At 47.6% G+C, this 22,604-nt stretch overlaps 1 protein-coding gene across 1 annotated transcript in view; it reads right to left on the minus strand.

Annotated features, from left to right (window-relative positions):
- Positions 1-17,238, minus strand: part of LOC124620296 (serine/arginine repetitive matrix protein 1-like) — a 92,646-nt gene extending 75,408 nt beyond the window's left edge. Inside the window, exon 1 of the mRNA XM_047146968.1 lies at positions 17,080-17,238. Within this exon, the coding sequence (XP_047002924.1) occupies positions 17,080-17,238 (159 nt within the window). The remainder of the gene's footprint in view (positions 1-17,079) is intronic.
- Between the last annotated feature and the right edge of the window lie 5,366 nt (positions 17,239-22,604).

Here is a 22,604-nt window from a genome sequence, read left to right on the forward strand (position 1 = left end):
CTGTCAAGGAGGAGAAGGAAGTCAGTGTGCACTCCGTGTGCATTCTTGGGGGAGTCATTCCGGATGTGGAAAGGGTGCTTCCGGATGCCATGAAGAGTACAGGGTACAGTCAACTGCAGATGGTGGCTCATGTCGGTACCAATGACGTGTGTCGCTTTGAATCGGAGCAGATTCTGTCTGGTTTCGGGCGGCTAGCGGAAATGGTAAAGACTGCCAGTCTTGCTTCTGAGATAAAGGCGGAGCTCACGATCTGCAGCATCGTCGACAGAACCGACTGTGGTCCTTTGGTGCAGAGTCGAGTGGAGGGTCTGAATCAGAGGCTCAGGCGGTTATGTGACCGTGTAGGCTGCAGATTCCTTGACTTGCGTCATCGAGTGGTGGGTTTCGGGGTTCCGCTTAATAGGTCAGGAGTCCACTACACACAGGAGGCGGCTATACGGGTAGCGGGGGCTGTGTTGAAGGGACTGGGCGGTGTTTTAGGTTACAGTGTCTCTGGGAACCACAGAAGACGTCCGCCAAAGTGAGCACGTAAAACACAGTAAGGTAGCTGTAGAAACGATTGGTTTTGTAGTTGTAAATTGTTGTAGCTGTGTTGGGAAAGAAGCAGAGCTCCAAGCCCTAGTAGAAAGCACTGAAGCTCAAATAGTTGTAGGTACAGAGAGCTGGAAATAAGTTCAGCTGAATTTTTTTCAAACGATCTAACAGTGTTCAGAGAGGATAGATTAAATACAGTTGGTGGTGGAATATTTATAGCTGTCAGAGGTAGTTTGCCTTGTAGCGAGATTGAAGTGGATAGTTCATGTGAAATAGCATGGGTAGAGGTTATACCTGACAATCTGACTAAACTATTAATTGTATCGTTTTACCGGTCGTTTTACAATTAGTTCATAAGCCCACTAAGCGTAAACGGTTGCTAAAGCATACTTGACCTTTAAGCAGCAAATGAACCTGGACAAATAGAGTTTTTTGTTTTGTTTTTGTGGTGGGGTTTAAGGGCGCTCAACTACTGAGGTCATTAGCGCCCAGTCACTGTTGTTAGAGCACATGGAATCTAGTAAAACTCAAGGGAATGGGGGGACACCAGAAGGACCTGACAAAGATGCAGATAAAATAAGTAAAAAGGTTAAATGTCTTTGGCCAAGCCAGTTAAAGTTATAAAACGCAGAATACGAGCAGCTGCTCGAGCGTCATCAGCTAAAACATCCGGTAAAGTAGATGGCAGGGACAGGACAACACGAAATTGACTAAAACGGGGACACGACAATAAAACATGGCGCACCGTTAATGCCTGACCACAAGGGCACTGCGGGGCTGGGTCACTGGAGAGCAGGTAGCGGTGGCTAAACCGGCAATGCCCAATCCGCAACCTGGTCAGAAGGACCTCCTCGCGCCGAGATGTTCGGGAGGAAGTTGTCCAAGCAGTTGGGAGCGGTTTTACTGCCCGGAGCTTGTTTCCTTGGAGGGATGACCAAGCATCCCACCACAACGACACAAGCCTCTTACATACATCCCCACGAACGTCAGATGACGGGACACAATGGGAGGCTGGCCGAGGCAGGAGGACTGCAGCCTTGGCTGCAGCATCCGCAGCCTCATTCCCAGGCACTCCTACATATCCGGGAACCCACAGAAAGCTGACAGAACCGCCATTATCAGCGATAGAATGGAGGGACTGCTGTATCCGTTGAATCAAGGAATGGACCGGATAAGGAGCCCCAAGGCTCTGAAGAGCACTGAGTGAGTCAGTGCAGAGTACATACGATGAATGGCGGTGGCGGCGGGCATACTGAACGGCCTGATGGAGAGCAAAAAGCTCGGCCGTAAAGCTGGAACATTGGTCAAGGAGCCGGTATTTAAAGGTGGCGGCCCCGACGACAAAGGCACAGCCGACACCATCGACAGTTTTGGAGCCATCGGTGTAAATAAAGGTGTGACCGGCACGTCGAGCATGAAGTTAGACAAACCGTGAGCAATACACTGCAGCCGGAGTACCCTCCTTCAGGAGTGAGCTGAGGTCGAGATAAATACGAACCGGAGCCTGGAGCCAAGGTGGTGTCGGGCTCTCACCCTCTCTGAAGGTGGTAGGGAGGGCAAAATCCAATTGTCGAAGCAGGCGACGGAAGCGGACTCCGGGGGGGGGGCAGCAGGGCAGACACATACAACCCGTACTGACGGTCGAGAGAATCGGCAAAGAAGGACTTTTAAGAGGGGTGGTCGGGCATAGACAACAGCCGGCAGGCATACCGACACAGCAGTACGTCGCGCCGGTAGGTCAATGGTAACTCGGCAGCTTCAGCATAAAGACTCTCGACAGGACTAGTGTAGAAGGCTCCGGTCACAAGACGTATCCCCCGATGGTGGATGGAGTTGAGCCGGCGTAAGAGGGATGGCCGAGCGGACGAGTAGACGAAGCTCCCATAATCCAGCTTCGATCGGACTATGGACCGATACAAGCGAAGCAGGACAGTGCGATCCGCTCCCCAAGATGAACCGCTAAGAACTCTGAGGACATTAAGGGAACGTGTACAACGGGCCGCCAAATAAGAGACATGTTGAGACCAACAGTTTCCTGTCCAATGTGAGCCCTAGAAACTTAGTTGTGTCCACGAATGGGAGAACAACGGGACCGAGATGTAAGGATGGCGGAAGGAACGCTTTATATCGCCAAAAGTTGATACAAACCGTCTTCTCTTCAGAGAACCGGAAGCCATTTGCCACGCTCCATGAGTAGAGGCTGTCTAGACAACGCTGAAGGCAGCGCTCCAGGAGGCATGTTCTCTGGGCACTGCAGTAAATCGCGATGTCATCGACGAAGAGAGAGCCCGAGACATTAGGTGGAATGCAATCCATAATTGGATTGATCGCGATGGCAGAAAGGGCTACGCTCAAGACGGAGCCCTGAGGCACTCCGTTCTCCTGGAGGAAGACGTCGGACAATACGGAACCCACACGTACCCTAAACTTTCGATCCGTTAAAAAGGAATCAATAAAAAGGGGCAGACGACCGCGTAGCCCCCACCTGTGCATAGTGCGGAGGATACCTCCTCTCCAACAGGTATCATAAGCCTTCTCCAAGTCAAAGAACACGGCTACCGTTTGGCGCCTTCGCAAAAAGTTGTTCATGATGAATGTCGACAAGGTCACAAGGTGGTCAACAGCGGAGCGGCGGCGACGAAAGCCGCATTGGACATTAGTAAGTAGTCGTCGAGATTCAAGAATCCAGACTAACCGAGCATTAACCATGCGCTCCATCACCTTACAGACACAGCTTGTAAGAGAAATGGGGCGGTAACTAGAAGGAAGGTGTCTATCCTTCCCGGGTTTGGGTATAGGAACAACAACGGCGTCACGCCAACGGTTGGGGACTTTACCTTCGGTCCAGACGCGATTGTAGGTACGAAGAAGGAAGCTTTTGCCCGCCGGAGAAAGGTGTGCCAGCATCTGAACGTGAATAGCATCTGGCCCCGGAGCAGAGGACCGGGACAGTGCAAGCGCACGTTCGAGTTCCCGCATAGTAAAGGGGGCATTGTAAGTCTCCAGATTCAGCGAGTGGAAGGAAGGTCGCCGAGCCTCGTCTGCCTCTTTCCTGGGAAGGAAGGCAGGATGGTAATGGGCGGAGCTTGAAACCTCCGCGAAAAAGCGGCCAAAGGCGTTGGAGACAGCCACAGGATCAACAAGGACCTCATTACCTGAGGTCAGGCCAGGTACCGAGGAGTGGGCCTTAATGCCCGACAGCCAGCGCAGGCTACCCCAAACGACGGAAGAGGGAGTAAAACTGGTAAAGGAGCTCGTGAAAGAGGCCCAACAAGCTTTTTTGCTCTCTTTGATGACTCTACGGCAGTGCGCTCGGAGTCGTTTGTATTCAATACAGTTCGCCAACGTAGGATGGCGGCGAAAGGTGCGTAAAGCACGTCGTCGAGCACGGATAGCGTCCCTACAAGCCTCGTTCCACCAGGGGACGGAAACGCGACGTGAAGAAGAAGTAGTACGAGGAATGGAACGTTCGGCAGCATTGATGATGACAGCCGTGAGGTATTCGACCTGACTGTCACAACTGGGAAAATCGTGGTCCGGAAAGGTCGCCAGGGAGGAGTAAAGTCCCCAGTCAGCTTTCAGTATGTTCCAGCTCGAAGGACATGGGGATGGGGTGTGGTGCAGGAGACGAACGACACAGGGGAAGTGGTTGCTCGAATAGGTGTCAGAAAGGACATACCACTCGAACCGACGGGCAAGAGTGGTAGAACAGATCGAGAGGTCCAAGTGGGAGTAGGTATGAGTAGAGTCCGAGAGGAAAGTTGGGGCGCCGGTATTGAGGCAGACAAGATTGAGATGGTTGAAGACATCCGCCAAGAGTTAGCCTCTTTGACAGGATGCAGGAGAGCCCCAAAGGGGATGATGGGCATTGAAGTCGCCAAACAATAAGAACGGCAGGGGAAGCTAAACGATCAGGTGCATCATGTCAGCCCGACTAACAGCAGATGACGGTGGAGTGTAGATGGTACAAACTGAAAAATTAAAAGCAGAAAGAGTAATGCGGACAGCTATTGCTTGGAGTGGGGTGGTCAATGGGATGGGATGGTAATAGACATCGTCCCGAACGAGCAACATGACCCCACCATGAGCTGGGATACCGTCCACAGGGGTGAGGTCATACCGCTCCGAGCTATAGTGGGTAAAGGCAATACGGTAAGTTGGGCGCAACTTGGTTTCCTGGAGACCAAGGACGAGCGGACAGTGCAGGCGGAGGAGCAGTTGTAATTCCTCCTGATTAGATCGAATACCTCTTATGTTCCAATGAAACAACGCCATTGCCAGTCAAAAAGTTGGGGGAACGAGACGGGGGAAGAGCTGGTCACCTCGATGGCCGCGGAGGGCCAGGTTGCGAGGGAACAACGCTACAACCGACGGGAGGCGGATCCGATTCCGTCGACTCGTCGCCAGCTGCGGCCGCTGTCCCTGATTGTGGAGGAGGGGCCACATCATTTGCCGACGAAAGGCCGGCGGAGCGCCTGGCAGCAGAGCGTCCCGGCGAAACTGAGGACGGCCGGGAGCAGCGACTCACGGATGAAGCGTCAGACGAAACGCGCCGGGGTGGAGAGGGGGATAGAGACTTCTTCTTGGAGGCCTTCTTGGAGGCCTTCTTGGAAGGCCGAGGAGGCACAGGGATGGTGGGCTGGACCCGAAGAAGGTCCTCACGCGCGGGGTCCGTTTTGGAACGCCGGACCTCGGAAGCTGGGGTCCGGAACGTTTCCCCGATGGACGCCTGAGAAGAGGATCGCTTCTCAGGTGGCGTGGGGGGGGGAGGAGGAGGAGGAAGGGTGGCCCCTGGGGCAGAGGGGGTGGGGGCCACGGGGGAGGAGGATTTGGAAGGGAGGGATTTGGGAGGCGGAGGCAGAGCCCCCTGATGGGTGGAGGAGGGGCAGGATAGGGGTGAGGATACCGCGGAAGGAGTGGACACAACTGAGGCAAACGAAGTGGTCAGTGACACGGGATGAAGGCGGTCATACTTCTTCCTGGCCTCAGAAAAAGAGAGCCGATCCAAAGTTTTGATTTCTTGTATCTTCTCCTTTTGATAGGCGGGGCAGTCTGAGGATCTAGGCGAGTGGACGCCAGGACAATTAATGCACCGAGGTGGTGGGGTGCATGTATGTTACTCACGAAGAGGACGTCCACAATCGCCACAAAGGGGCTCAGCCTCACACCGGGACGACATGTGCGCAAAGCGCAAACACCTAAAACAGCGCATAGGAGGCGGGACGTAAGGTCGTACGTCGCATCGGTAGCACATCACCTGTACCTTCTCCGGGAGAACGTCCCCCTCGAAGGCGAGGATAAAGGCCCCGGTGTCGATGCGACGGTCTTTGGGGCCGCGCTGGACTCGCCGGACGAAATGCACGCCGCGGCGCTCCGGGTTGGCCCTGAGCTCCTCATCAGATTGTAGCAGGAGGTCAGGATGAAAAATAACCCCCTGCGTCCTATTTAGTGTCAGATGTGGGACAATGGATACTGTGATGTCCCCTAGGCGGTCGCACGCCTGGAGCGCCGCCGATTGTGTGGCAGAGGTGGTCTTGATAAAAACGGACCCTGATCGCACCTTACTGAGAGCCTCGATTTCCCCGAAGATGTCCTCAATGTGCTGAACAAAGAACATGGGCTTGGAGGTGGCGAACGTCCCCCCATCAGTTTGAGAACAGACCAAATAGCGGGGGAAGTACTTCGCCCCAAGCCGGCGGGCCTGTCCCTCCTCCCATGGAGTGGCCCAGGGGGAAAGGGCAGGAGAACCATAACTAGAAACGGTACCTTTTCTTTTGAAAGCCTCGGCTGCAGAGCGACCTGATACGTGTTGACGTTTAATGTGCGAAACGTCTGCCCCGATACCACCCACTCCGACCAGGGGCTCTCCCCACGGGCGCCACCCAGCCGCAGCAAGGGCCACCTGGCAGGATGACCATTGCCGGGAGTCCTGATGCCCCAAGGAGACGGGCATCTACTCCTTGGCCAATGTGTGGAGGGTGCAGCTCAGGTATCGGCAGTACGATCCCTGTGTTGTCAGGGGGCTACAACCTAGAGGGTACACGACGACCCCACCACAACGGGCTGGCTACCGTGCTGGATTTCTGGTGCCATGGAAAGTCCATCATGATCGCTGGTGCAGATGGAGATGCACTATGGGCATAACTTGGACAACCCATCAGGCGTTTAGGCCCAATTTGAGGAATAATGGGTATGGTGACAACGCCGGTGCAATGCTGAGTGCCAAGGTCTTAGTGCACTTAGGACCAGTGGTACACCATGTAAGGTGTCCTTCCCCAAAAGGCTCTTACTTCTGTAGAATTTTGAAAAATGGAGGTCAAACCCCAAGGGGGACCATCACATGGAAGGCCGAAACGGTTGAAACCTCTTTTAGTCGCCTCTTACGACAGGCAGGAACACCTCGGGCCTATTCTTACCCTGGACCCGCAGGGGGGGTAGTGAGTGTTGTGACGAATACAGGGATTAGCGACCACAATGCAGTTCCTGTTAGGCTGAATACCGTAACACCTACAGCCATCAAAAAGAAACGTAGAGTATATATTTAAAAAGCTGATAAAATGCTCTTAACGCCTTTTTAAGAGACAGTCTTCACTGCTTCCGAATTGATCATGTAAGTGTAGAAAAGTTGTGGTATGTTTCCAAAGAGGTAGTATCAACAGCACTTGAGAGAGATGTACACACCACAAATTAATAAGTAATGGTACTGATCCCCCTGGTACACAAAACGGGTCAGATGGTTGTTGCAGAAGCAACGAAAAAAGCATGCGAAATTTAAAAGTTAACGAAATCCCCAAAATTGGCAAAATTTTACAGAAGTTCGAAATATGGCGCGTACTTCAATGCGAGATGCTTTTAATAACTTCCGCAACGAAGTTCTGTCTCGAAATCTGGCAGAAAACCCACAGAGATTCTGGTCATACATAAAGCACACCAGTGGGAAGACATTACCTTTACTGCGCGATAACATCGGTGAAGTCACTGATGACAGTGCCACTAAAGCAGAGTTATGAAACACGTTTTTCCGCAACTCCTTCACCAAAGACGACGAAGTAAATATTCTTGAATTCCAATCAAGAACTGCCAAGATGAGAACATGGAAGTAGATACCCTCGGTGTAACAAAGCAGCTTAAATCACTTAATAAAGGCTAGGCATCCGGTCCAGATTTTATACCAGATTCCTCTCATAGTATGCTGATAAAATAGCTCCATATTTAGCAATTATATACAACCACTCGCTCACAGAAAGATACGAACCTAAAGAATGATAAATTGCTCAAGTCACACCAATATCCGAAAAGGGAAGTAGGAATAATCCGTTGAACTACAGGCCCATATCACTAACGTCGACTTGCAGTAGAGTTTTGGAACATATAATGTATTATTGAAGTACCTCGAAGAAAACGATTTGTTGACAGCACGGATTCAGAAAATATCGCTGTTGTGAAACAACTAGCTCTTTACACTCAAGTAATAAGTGCTATCGACAGGGGATGTCAAATTGATTCCATATTGTTAGTTTCCAGAATGCTTTAGACACTGTTCCTCCAAATTGCGTGCCTATGGGACAACGCCTCAGTTGTGCGACTGGATTCGTGATTTCCTGTCAAACGTCACAGTTCGTAGTAATAGGCGGAAAGTCCGAATAAAACAGTAGTAATAACCGGCGTTCCACACGGAAGTGTTATAGGCCCTCTATTGTCCTGAACTATACGAGGTGCATTCAAGTTCTAAGAACTCCGACTTTTTTTCTAACTAACTACTCACCCGAAATCGATGAAACTGGCGTTATTTCTCGACGTAATCGCTCTGCAGACGTACACATTTTTCAAAACTCTGACGCCATGATTCCATGGCAGCGCCGAGGGAATCTTTAGGAGCCTGTTTTGACCACTGGAAAATCGCTGAGGCAATAGCAGCACAGCTGGTGAATGTGCGGCTACGGAGAGTGTCTTTCATTGTTGGAAAAAGCCTAAAGTCACTAGGAGCCAGGTCAGGTGAGTAGGGAGCATGAGGAATCACTTCAAAGTTGTTATCACGAAGAAACTGTTGCGTAACGTTAGCTCGATGTGCGGGTGCGTTGTCTTGGTGAAACAGTACACGCGCAGCCATCCCGGACGTTTTTGTTGCAATGCAGGAAGGGAGGAATTTGTTCTTCAAAACATTTTCGTAGGATGCACCTGTTACCGTAGTGCCCTTTGGAACGCAATGGGTAAGGATTACGTTCTCGCTGTCCTAGAACATGGACACCATTTTCTCAGCACTGGCAGTTACCCGAAATTTTTTTGGTGGCGGTGAATCTGTGTGCTTCCATTGAGCTGACTGGCGCTTTGTTTCTGCGTTTAAAAATGGCATCCACGTCTCATCCATTGTCACAACCGACAAAAGGAAAGTCCCATTCATGCTGTCGTTGGGTGTCAACATTGCTTGGCAACATGCCACACGGGCAGCCATGTGGTCGTTCGTCAGCATTCGTGGCACCCACCTAGATGATACTTTTCGCATTTTCAGATCGTCATGCAGGATTGTGTGCACAGAACCCACAGAAATGCCAACTCTGGAGGCCATCTGTTCAACAGTCATTCGGCGATCCCCAAAACAATTCTCTCCACTTTCTCGATCATGTCGTCAGACCAGCTTGTGCGAGCCCGAGGTGGTTTCGGTTTGTTGTCACACAATGTTCTGTCTTCATTAAACTATCGCACCCACGAACGCACTTCCGACACATCCGTAACTCCATCACCACATGTCTCCTTCAACTGTCGAATTTCAATTTGTTTCACACCACGCAAATTCAGAAAACTAATGATTGCATGCTGTCAAAGTAAGGAAAACGTCGCCATTTTAAGTATTTAAAACAGTTATTCTCGCCGCTGGTGCTAGAATTCCATCTGCCGTACGGTGCTGCCATCTCTGGGACGTATTGACAATGAACGCGGTCTCATTTTAAAACAATGCGCATGTTTCTATCTCTTTCCAGTCTGGAGAAAAAAAAATCGGAGGCCTTAGAACTTGAATGCACCTCGTATTAACGACATTGGAGACAATATGAGTAGCCGTCTTAGATTGTTTGCAGATGATGCTGTCATTTACCATTTTGTAAAGTCATCAGATGATCAGAACGACTTGCAAAGTGATTTAGATAAAACATCTGAATGGTGCGAAAAGTGGCAATTGACCATGAATAAAGAAAAGTGTGAAGTTATTCACATGAGTACTAAAAGAAATTAGCTAAATTTCGATTACGCGATAAGTCACAAGTCTGAGGGCTGTAAATTCAACTAAATACTTAGGGATTACAAATACCCTAAATTGGAACGATCACATAGATCATATTGTGGGTAGAGTAAACAAAAGACTGCGATTCACTTGCAACACTTAGAAGGTGCAACAGGTCTACTAAAGAGACTGCTTACACCACGCTTGTCCGCCGTATTCTGTAGTATTGCTGTGTGGTGTGGGATCTGCTTCAGTTGGGACTGACTGATGACATCGAGAAAGTACAAAGAAGGGTAGCTCGTTTTGTATTATCGCGAAATAGGGGAGATCGTGTCACAGACATGGTACATGAATTGGAGTGGCAATCATTAAAACGAAGACTTTTTCGTTGCGACGGTATCTTCTCATGAAATTTCAGTCACCAGTTTTCTCCTTCGCTTTCGGACACATTCTGCTGGCAGGGCTCGCACGGAAAAATTAGGTGCTCGTTTTTCCCGCGTGCGTTCGAGAGTGGAACGGTAGAGAGACAGCATGAAGGTGGTTCATTGAACCCTCTGCCAGGCACTTTATTGTGAATAGCAGAGTAATCACGTAGATGTAATTGTGGATTAATCAGGGAAATTTCAACCCTTCTCAGGCTGTCCTAGTCTACTTTGTGACCGCAGTGTCAAGTAGAATCGCGAAGAAACGACCACAGCTAAAGTAAGAGCAGGCAGACCTGATGCACTGATGGACAGGGACCGTCAACCGTTGGGGTGTGTGGTCCGTCCCTTTGCTGTTTCACTCGTGAATGGAGTGAGGGGAAACGATAATCTGGGTGCCTGTATATGAGCGCCAGTCTGCATTTTGTCATCACAAGTCCAACATTGTGAGCAGTACGATAGGTGTGCAGCCTGTTTCAAATCTAATATCAGTTCGCACTGAGACTTCCATCTAAGATCATGGAGTGTGCACCAGGCCACTGAATTTCTCCTATGTTTCTGTAGTTTGACTCCTTACTAATCCCACACAGCCCAGTAGCTATGAGTTGCACAAGCGTGGTGCACACAGTTTTGTAGGGGCGCTACACTTTCCCCAGGACTCTGCCAATGCCCCATAGTTGGAAAATTGCCACCCCTGAATCCGATCCACTATTTATACTCTTTGCTTTTAGCTGCATCGCACGTTTATATTTAATCCACGAGAAATACCAACAAAGTACTATTAACACTGTATTCTAACATCACGCTAGTGCTGCATCTGCTGGTCCGCAATATTGTTGTGTGTGTCCAAAGACTGCTTTGATACAGCTCTCCATACTACGGAGTGTTCAAAAAGTCTCTCCACAGTGCCGTATGATTGTTAGCCGTGCGCACCGTATGCCGCAGTGAATATACCGAAATGAAACTCAGTGAAATACAAGTTATTAATTTATTGAATATTCATTGTTACTTACAAATTTTCACATTAATGTTGAAAGAGTCCCACCTGTTGTTGAATATACAATTCAATTCGTCCAATGTTTCCGCCGGCCGGGGTGGCTGAGCGGTTCTAGGCGCTTCAGTCTGGAACCGCGCGACGCTACGGTCGCAGGATCGAATCCTGCCTCGGGCATGGATGTGTGTGATGTTCTTAGGTTTGTTAGGTTAAAGTAGTTCTCAGTTCTAGGGGACTGATGACATATGTCAAGTCCTGTAGTGCTCATAGCCCTTTGAACCATTTAATCGTGTTTCCAAACCCAAGCTGTAACATTTCTTCTGTAACAGAAGCAGTGAAAGTGGATATTGCAGTTTTCAATTCATAGAGGGATTTTGGACGGTTTTTATAGACAGTACCTTTCGCTGCACCCCAGAAGAAAAAGTAAGGCGGAGTTAGGTCAGGCGACCGTCGAGGCCAAAGAGTCTGAAATTATGCTATCACCAGAAACCTCAGCAGGCAGTGACATTGAAACGCGAGCTGTATGCCCGGTTGCACCGTCTTGTTGAAAATAAACGTTCAGTATTTCACTTAACTCAAGTTGTTCTTTGGATGGATACCGAATATCACTGCAGTATTTTTTTGTGGGGTTTTATGGTGCTCAACTACTATGGTCATTAGCGCCCAGTAACAAATCTAAGTACACAAAGAATCTGGTAAAACTCAAGGCGGGAACACCAGTAAGTTCTTACAAAGATAAAATAATTAAATGAGTTAGATGCCTTTGGACAAGTCCGTCAAAGTAATAAAATGAAGAACACGAGCAGCTGCTCGAGCGTCATTAGCTAAAATTTCCTGCAGGGTAGAGGGCAGAGACAGGACAGCACGAGTGATTGAAACGGGGACACGACAATAAAACATGGCGCACTGTCAATGCATGACCACAAGGGCACTGAAGGGCGGGGTCACCAGATAGCAGGCAGCAGTGGCTAAACCGGCAATGCCCAATCCGCAACCTGGCCAAAGTGACCTCTCGCCGAGAGGGTGGGAGGAGGTTGTCCAAGCTGTTGGGATCGGTTTTATGGTCCGGACCTTATTTTCTTGAAGTGACGACCAAGTATCCCACCAGAATGACACAAACCTCTTACGAACAACCCCACAAATGTCAGACGATGGGACACAAAGGGAGGCTGGCCGAGGTAGGAGGACTGCAGCCTTGGCTGCAGCATCACCAGCCTCATTTCCAGGCACTCCTACATGGCCTGGAACCCACATAAAGCTAACATGAGAGCCATCACCAGCAAAAGAATGGAGGGATTGCTGAATCCGTTGCACCAAGGGGTGGACCGGATATGGAGCTCCAAGGCTCTGAAGAGCACTAAGTGAATCAGAGAAGAGTACATACAGAGAATGGCGGTGGCGGCAGACATACTGAATGGCCTGATTGACAGCAAAAAGGAGGTGGAGGGGGGACAGGATAGGGGTGATGATACTGCGGAAGGAGTGGACACGACTGAAGCAAACAACATTGCCGACATCACGGGATGGAGGCGGTCATATTTCTTCCTGGCCTCAGAATAAGACAGACGGTCCAAGGTTTTCAATTATTTTATCTTCTCCTTCTGATATGCGGGGCAGTCTAAAGATCTAGGCGAGTGGAGGCCAGGACAATTGACACACCGAGGTGGTGGGGTGCATGTATGTCCCTTACGAAGAGGACGTCCACAATCGCCACAAAGGGGCTCAGCTTCACACTGAGACGGCATGTGCCCCAAGTGCAAACATCGGAAGCATCGCATAGGAGGCGGGACGTAAGGTCGCACATCGCACCGGTAGCCCATCACCTTTACCTTCTCTGGGAGAACATCCCCTCGAAGGCGAGGATAAAGGCCCCAGTCCTATTGAGCCCCAGATGTGGGACAATGGACACTGGGATGTGCCCTAGTCGGTCGTATGCCTGGAGCGCCGCCGACTGTGTAGTGGAGGTGGTTTTTATGAGAATAGACCCCGAACGCATTTTACTAAGAGCCTCGATTTCTCCGAAGATATCCTCGATATGCTTTACAAAGAACATGGGCTTGGAGGTGGCGAACGTCCCCCCATCGGTCCGAGAATAGACTAAGTAGTGGGGGTAGTATTTCGCCCCAAACCGGCGGGCCTGTCCTTCCTCCCAGGGAGTGGCCAAGGGGGAAAGGCAGAAGTACCAGAACCAGAGAGAGAACCTTTCCTCTTAGAAGACGCGGCCACAGAGCGACCTGATGCATGTTTACGTTTCATCTGCGAAACGTCCGCCCCGATACCACCCACTCCGACCAAGGGTCCTCCCCACGGGCACCACCCAGCCTCAGCAAGGGCCACTTGGCAGGATTACCGTTGCCGGGAGTCCTGATGTCCCAGGTAGACGAGCATCTACTCCTTGGCTTACGTGGGGAGGGTGCAGCTCAGGTATCGGCAGTACGATGCCTGTGTTGTCAGGGGGCTACAACCTAGAGGGTACATGACGACCGCACCACAAAGGGCTGGCTACTGTGCTGGATTTCGGGTGCCATGGAAAGTCCACCATGATCGTAGGTGCAGATGGGGACGCACTATGGGCGTAACTTGTGCAATCCATCAGGTGTTTAGGCCCAAATTGATGAACAGTGGGTGCAGTTACGACGCCATTACAATGAGTGCCAAGGTCTTAGTGCACTGAGGACTGGTGATACACCACGTAAGGTGTCCTTCCCCAAAAGGCTCGTACTTCTGTAGAATTTTGAAAAATGGAGGTCAAACCTCGATGGGGACCATCACATTGAAGGCCAAAATGGTTGAAACCCCCTTTTAGTCGCCTCTTACGACAGGCAGGAATACCTTGGGTCTATTCTTACCCCGGACCCGCAGGGGGAACACTACAGTATATTTGTGCGTTTATTGTTTCATTGAAAAATATGGGACCCACAATCCGACGACTAGAAATTGCAACCCAAATTCCTATTTTCACAGAATGAAGTAGTTCTTCATGAATACAGTGGGTTTTCAGTACTCCAGCGAGAATTTTGCGAGTTCATGTACCCAGACAAACGAAACCACGCCTCATCAGTGAAAAAACGTTTCATTGAGAAACCCCTTCCATTTTTCTGAACGAAATTTTTGAAACATTGACAATAATGCAGTCTCTTGCCATGATCAGTATTTTTCAGTTCTTGCACGACTTTCACTTTGCATGGGAAAAGTTCTAATTTTTCCTTACAGCTGTGTGGGCTGTCCCAACACTAAAATCGATTTCCTGGGCGAGTTTTTTTACTGACTTGTTCGCACTCATGGCCATTTTATCGGAAATATCGAGTAGTTTATCCTCAGACAAAACGCTGGGACCACCACTTCTCGGCGCATCTGTCACTGAAACCGTACTTCGAAATTTGTTAATCAAATCTCTCACAGTATCGCGATGTGGGAGTGTTGTCTCCGGGAAAAACTGAATTAAACGTTTGACGAACTGAAACTGTGTACTTACCGCCAGCTTTGAACACTTGTTCGGCTAAAAAGCACGTTCTTCAATGTTTAGCATTTTAACAGTGACAAAAACGAAACGAACAAAGGAACTAAAACGTTCACGTCGACACACACACACACACACACACACACACACACACACACACACACACACACACACACACACACCCTAACGATACTACTGACGGTGGCTGAGAAACGAAACTGGAATGTTGGGAGAGTCCACAGAGGGAAGTATCCCAGGCAGGCGAAAAATCATACGGCACTGTGGAGAGACTTTTTGAACACCCCGTATATATCCTGTGCAAGCCTCTGCAACTAGAAATAACTACTGCAGCTTACATCCTCCTGAATCTGCTTATTGTACCCATCTGTCTTCCTCTACGATTTTTATCCCTCACACTTCCAATACTAAATTGGTGATCCTTGTCTCGCGTGTCTTATCGGCCAATCTCTTCTGCTGGTCAGGTTGCGTCACAAATTTATTATCTCCCTTATTCATTACCTCAGTTACACGGTCTACCCATCTAATCTTAAGCGTTCTTCTGTATCACCACATTTCCAAACCTATTCTCTTCTTGGGTAAACTGTTTATTCTAAATGTTTCACTTGCATACATGGCTACACTCTAAATACTTTCAGGAAGACTTCTTAACACTTAAACGTAAAATTTCTTCAGAAGCGCTTTTCTTGACATTGCTAATCTACATTTCAAATCGTCTCTACTTTGATCATCAGTTATTTTGCTGCCAGAAGAGCTAAATTCATCTACTACTCTTCGTGTCTCATTTCCCAAACTAATTCCCTCAGCATCACTTTAATTCGACTACATTTCAGTATCCTCGTTTTGTTTTTGTTCATGTTCATCTTTTATCATCCTTTCAAGACACTGCCCATCCATTTAACTGCACTTTGAAGTCATTTGCTGTGTCTGACGTTTGCCAATGATATTTTAATTTTGTTAAAGTTTTTTTCGCTGAACTTTAATTCATCTTCCATGGTTTTCTTTGGTTTCCTTTACTGCTCGTTCAGTGTACAGATTGAGTAACATTGGGGATCGGCTAGAACCCTGTAATCTCCCCACGGAAAATTACCCTCTACCACGCAATAATGAATAATGGTCAATCAAATCATCCACATTTATTCACTTTTGAAAAGTATCTGATCGGATTTTCTAGTAATATATGCGCCGACAGCTCGTCGACGCCAAGGTATTTTTCTAGTACGTTTATTCTTTGGAATAACAGAGAGACGTGTGTTCTCCATGGTTATTATAGACGGGTAACGAGGTCAGCTTCGGAAGTGTCTGTTGGAAGATTGTCGGGTTGCTAAAAGAGACATATTTGCTCTTCTTCTTGCTAAAGCGAGCTATTAACGTTTGTGCCACTAGTGGGTTATTTGAAGAGAGAAAAATTGTAAACGCAAATTGAGTAAGACTGGGAATCAAAAGAAAACGGAACATGTTTCCTCAGAAATAAGGTTTGTGACCCTTTTATTCTAGAGTGAATGACGAATGAGTTCTCTGTCTGAATCATTGATTGTCTTGGCCCTGTAATTAGTGGGGAAGTTTCAGTTGTGCGAAGAGAGCCTGCAATCACCGAGATTTTATAAAATCGTCCAAAAAGGCTTCGGACACATCTGAAATTCTAAATCTGTCGTAAAATGAACGAATTGTTCAAACGATCGATTTTCCCAACTGAATGCAGCGCTTAACAATAATAATAGATATAAAGATCTTTTACAGCAAGCCAGCCGCTGAATATTAAGACGAAGGGCTCCACCAGAGATTCTATTGGGCTGAGTTCACGTAATGAAATGTATTTAAAACTGTATATAGATAAAGGACAGAGAGAGAGAGAGAGAGAGAGAGAGAGAGAGAGAGAGAGAGAGAGAGAGAGAGAGAGAGAGAGAGAGAGAATGAAATTAGAGAAAATACGCAGAATCCTCAATTAGTATAATTGTTTGCCTGTCTTATCACGGATCAGCATAAAGATAAAACAGGAGGCCCTTACTTTACTGTACAGGTTTATGTGGGAGAGACATTACACCAAGTTAGCGGCAAGCTGCATTCACATACTTTCATCATTTACAGTATAATCCATTATACACTGCTTTTTCAGGACCCTCGACTGTGTAACTGCTATACGGTTTCTTTACAAGCTGTAAACAGCCTTTCGCTCCTATATTTTACCCGTGCTACTTTTAGAATTTCAGTGATTGTTCCAGTCAAGATAGTCAAAAGCCTTCTGTAAGTCTACATATAGTGTAAACGTAGTTTTGCCTTTCCTTAACGTATCTTCTGAGGAAAGTCAGTGTCAGTATTGGTTCGCGTGTTCCTGTATTTCTCCAGAACCCAGACTGATCTTCCCCGAGGTCGGCTTCTACCAGCTTTCCCACGTGGCAGCAGTCCTACAGCTGTGTGGAGTGGCTCGGCTCACCTTGGTCGCGTGGTGGTCGGCGCCGCTGGTGGACGGCCGACTTGCAGCTGACTCTGCGCCGGCTGGTGGCGGCGGGCGCCCTGCTGCAGCTGTTTTTGTTTGCTGCTGCTGCTGCTGCTGCTGCTTCTTCGGTGGAGGCGTTCCTTCTGCTCGCTTCATTGTTAAGCCTGGGGCTGACACTGCGTCCTACTGAAAAAGAGAAAAAACAAAACATGAAAACCTTTCTAAATGAGCTGAAGCATTCCAAAGCCTTAAAGACTTCGAGGTGCGTAGTTGGTTGCTACACATATTCTTACTACTTTAGTCTGGTGAATAAACGTTTTATTATGTACACTGGCCCAGAAGAATTTTCCAGGACATCTAGTAAAAATAAGCCAACACCCATTCTTTTAAGATAAAAACATGCTGTATTCACCATATTGATTAGTTTATTTATGTTTATTTCCTTTTAACCTGTTATCCAGAATACCAAAAAGTTTTATACAGTTTCATTTAGCATCTCGCCATATTTTGTTCTGGTACTATTAAGACTCTGGGAAGAAATGAAGATAGATATAGAAGACGGATACATTAATGTTATCAAGACAATGTACAGAGGACACAATTGTAGAATTAGACCACCACTGTGGAACTCTGAATACTTCGAAATAAGACAAGGACTTAAGCAAGGAAGTATTCTATCGCCTGCATTTTTTAATGTTGTGATGGGGGGAATGAATAGGGCAGTTAAAGATATAGTAAAAGAAAAAGACAAAAAGATTTTTGCAGATATGGTAATATGGGGTGATAAAGAGGTAGATGTACAGTTACAGCTTGATGCGTGGAAGGAAATAATGAAAAGGTATGGATTAAAAATAAAGATAAGAGTGAAGTAATGGTATTTGGAAGAGAGAAAGGAATCGACGGAAATATTACCTTGAATGGAGAACCTCTCAAAGTGGTAGAAAGTTTCACTCATTTAGGAAGTGAAATATCTAGGGATGGAAGAATAACGAAATTAATAGGTTACAGAAGGGAGGCAATTTCTACCAAACAATAAAACACTTGATTTGGAATAATGAAGTTTCAGAAAGAGCAAAACTCTTTATGTATAAGAATTATTACATGCCTATTGTCAGCTATGGTGGAGAAACATGGACAATGACAGAAAGGGACTGGAGCAGACTGCAAGCAGGGGAAATTAAATTTCTCAGAGCATGTAAGGGAAAAAACAAGAATGGACAGAGTAAGGAATGTAGATATTAGAAAGGATCTCAAACAAGAAAATATGAGAGAAGAAATTGAAAGACAGATTAAGATGGTATGGGCATGTTAAGAGAATGCATGGGCAGAGACTCCCCAAAATTATGGAAGAACTAAAGATGGATGGGAAAAGACCTAGAGGACGCCCATGAACACGGTGGAAAATGGGAGTGAGAATATCTGTAGAAAGGAGAGGCGTGACCTGGCAGCAAGTGGAGGAAGGAAAGTGGTGTGGGGACCGAGCCAAATTGAAAGGACTCGTCAGCACCCAGACCCGGCAGTAGCTGGAGCGGGATTCGGATATAGATAGAGAGACTAGTAAGTTATTGTTTGTTTCAAATTCCATGATACTAGTGTTTGTGAGAGTGGCACTTAAAACTGTTAGCTATCACTTGAGCTGAACCAAGGTCGACTTCGGACCGTTCATGAGAATATTTGTGTCATCTGTGAAAAATTTTTAACTGCGCTTTAAAGGCATTGGAAGATCATCTGTATAGGTTAGGAACAGCAGTGGGACAAGTACTATCGCCTGTGTCACTTCAAGTGTTACATTACCTCATTCTGAGGTTAGTTTCGTGCCTGAAATGGTCTTAATGACGGCCTCTGTTTTTCCGTCGTTGCCAGTGGCATACCATTAATTAATCAACATCACTTTCCCTAGAGTAGTTTTGCGATCCACACCGTGGAACTCTGACCTGCTCACAGAATATACCAAAAAGGATAATTTCTCCATGTTTAGTTCAGCTAGCATTTCATTTGCGAGATCTTTTTTCTTTTTATGGGTACAGAAAAAGGCACTCTAGTTGTTCCCGGATAAACGAATGTGTTGCACAATAGGCCGCTTTCTTAAGCACTCACAACAGCACTGGAAGAAGTAATTAGGTCTGTACCGGGAGGTGGTTTGTTGACTGGAATTATCGCAGCATTTTTAAGTACGTCAGAAAATATGGCGAGTCATTTATTCGTTACGAGGATAGCATAAGGGGATGTACCTCCCAAAATTTCACATAATTATTTCTTCGTTTCTGGCGAAAAACGTCGTTGGGACGTTTATTGTAGTGTTATCCTAAGTTTGACAGGAATTCCGTTATCGAATTACAAGGCAATTTGTGAAAAAAGTTTCTCCAAGAACCACTCGCAGTGGCAAAAAATTAGTCGACATCCAATTTCAGCGACGGCCAAACAGGCTTCAGGGAAATACGAACGTACCATGACCTGAGATCGGACCAGACTGCTACAACTCCTCCAAAAAAGCGGACGAAAAGCATATCTGGTGAGCAGACCAGCGGATGACAAGCTACGGTGGAGGCTCGCAGGACCACCACGCCCACCAAGATGGGCTATGCAACGGCTGCTGTATGGTCTGAGAGATCGCTGACTAGAGCTATGTTTGTCTAGAATGCCAAAGTGAAATTCCGAGCAAAATCGTTTCTACGGTTCTCCAGTTGTTTGACGCCTACTAGAAAATGGTTTCGAGAAAAAAGTTTGAAAATTTTGCTAAATTTCTGTAGTAAAGTCAGTTCTCCATGAGCGTACGAAAACGCTTTGCTTCGAAACTATTTTGTTGCACACTCTTGTCTGGAAATTTTGGACACAGAAAATTACGTTTCAGAGCGTCACTATTTTGTAAGAAAATTATGTTTATCAATTATCCTATGTATGCAGACAGAAAATATATTGAAAATGACTGAAAATTAAGTAATTACAGTTCCAGTAGGAGGGCTTCAGGAATTCCAACCGATGATTACGCTGCAAGGGCTCCTTCCATCTGGTGCAGCGGTTACAGAGAGCACCCTTTGTGGACACAAATGATTTCTTAACCACAGAAGTGAAAGGATTGGTTTTTTTTTTGCTTTAGGGCGTAAAAAACATATGCACTTAAGTTGAAACTAGATAATATGAAGGCAGAAGAGTTAAAAACGAGTATACTTCAGACCCAAGTGACCTAATAGAAGAGAGCTAAAACCAGGCTAAAAAAGACATCCTACGGAAACGGAGGTCCAAAACTAAAAATTAAATGGCCTTCGCTATATTCCTTTGGCGGATAAAAAGGAAGACACGGTCGACAGCCCGTGCGTCATTTGCTAAAACGGCCGAGACCTCAGACGGCAAACTCAAGCGGAAATGTGAACGGTTAAAAAATGGGCAGCCCGTCAGGTAGTGACGGAAAGTTAAAACTTTAGTGCAATGTGTACAAAGTGATTGGGTAGCGACACTTACCAAAAGCCGAGTTAAAATAATCTCCTCCCGGCGGGAGGGCCGAGAGCAAGTCGTCCAAGGCGCTGGGAGAAGCTTAATAAGCCGAAGCTAATTCCCGTGAAGGGAGAACCTTTGGCGATGCCAATGGGACACCACCTCCTGACAGCAACACAGATCATCGGAGGGAATGTAGGTTATCGTGGGCTGAGGTACGAGGACTGCAGCCTCGACAGCAACGTCAGCAGCCTTCGTTTCCTGGCAGACAGGCATGATCAGGGACCCACAGGATTTAGCGCCAAGAGTGAGCAAGTGACTTCCTTGACCTGCTGTACTACGGGATTGGCAGTGTACAGCACACAGGGACTTCGAAGGGCACAGAGTGAGCGGGACACAATTGGAAAAGCTGTGTCGCCGGATTTACTCTGTGGCCTGATACAGGGCGCAGAGCTCAGCTGTAAATACTGAGCAGTGTGCCGGAAGCCGACATCTAAAGACACAGGTGCCAAAGACGAAGGCACACCCCCACACCATGGTCAGTCCGAGAGCCAGCAGTGTATACAAAGGTACTTCTGCAAATTTCCACGCGAAGGTCGTGAAACTGGCGGGGATAGACAGAGACTGAGGTAGTGTCCTTAGGAAGTGAATGGAGGCCAAGGTTAATTTGGAGTACTTCACGAAGTCAAGGTGGTGAAGAGTTCACTCCCACTAGGAAAGTGTGAAGTTAAGCCGCCGTATTAAGTGGCGAAAGCGGACTGCAAGAGGTAACAAAGGGACGGGCTCCATACTGACGATCAAAGGAATCATCGAAGGAGGCATAAAAAGTGGCGACGCATGGCAGACAAACGGCGTGCCTAGCTGCTGAGGCGAAAGTTACGGCGGTAGGACAGTGACAGTTCAGCAGCTTCAGCATACTGAATCACCTTGGCTGGTGTAAAACGCGCCCGTGGCCAAATGGGTGCCATGATGGTGAATAATGTTGAGACGGCGTAAGACGGAAGGGCGTGCAGATGCATTAACAAAGCACCCATAGTCGAGTTTCGACAGACAAGGGACTGGTACAGACAGGAGGAGGCTGGTTCGATCAGCACCCCAGAAAGCACCATTGAGGACACGTAGGACACTGACCAACCGCGTACAGTAGGCTGCCAGGTAAGACACATGGAAGAACCAAGAGTTTCCTATCGAGCATGAGCCCCAGAAGTTTTAGTTTAACGAACGGAAGGGCAACAGGCCCAAGATGTAGAGATAATGGGAGAAACCATTTGCGCCGCCAGAAATTCATACAGACGGTTTTGTCGGTGGAAAAGCGAAAGCCATTTGCGATGCTCCAGGATTGAAGACTCAAGACAGCGCTGAAGACGCCGCTCAGTGAGACAGGTCCGTAGAGAACTGCAATAGGTGGCAAAATCATCGACAAAAAGGGAGTCAGGCGCCTGGTGGGAGAAAGGTCATGATAGGGTTAATGGCGATAAAACTGTCTTGTAAAAATTCCCGAAGAAAATGGTGCAGGCACCCCCTGAAGCCCCAAGTGTAAAGGGTACGGAGGATACCAGTTCTCCAGCAGGTGTCAGTCCTCCTCTAAATCGAAAAATATGGCCACAGTTTGGGATTTCCGCAGAAAACCATTTATGACATGGGTGGACAAAGTAACGAGATGGTCAACTGCAGAACAGCACGCTCTAAATCCACACAATGCATTCGTATGTAAATGGCGAGATTCAAGTCACCACACCAGCCAGGCATGACTCATATGCTCCATCACCTTGCAAACGCAGCTGGTAAGAGAGAAGGGGCGGTAGCTAAAAGGAAGGTTTTTGTCTTTACCGGGTTTAGGTATGCGTATGACTGACCTCACGCCAGTATCCAGGAAATGTGCTTTCGGCGCAGATGCGGTTGTATGTGTTAAGCAGAAAGTGCTTGCGCACAAGAGAGGTGCTGCATCATCTGAATGTGGATAGCGTCTGTCCCTGGGGCAGAGGGCCGGGATGAACTGAAAGCATGATCTAGCTCCCTCAGTGAAGGCGGAATTTTAGCAGTGACGATTCGGAGAAGAGAAGGGTAACACCCGAGCCGCCTCCACTCGT

Source organism: Schistocerca americana, chromosome 6 (genome assembly GCF_021461395.2).
Source record: "Schistocerca americana isolate TAMUIC-IGC-003095 chromosome 6, iqSchAmer2.1, whole genome shotgun sequence".
NCBI lineage: Eukaryota > Metazoa > Arthropoda > Insecta > Orthoptera > Acrididae > Schistocerca > Schistocerca americana.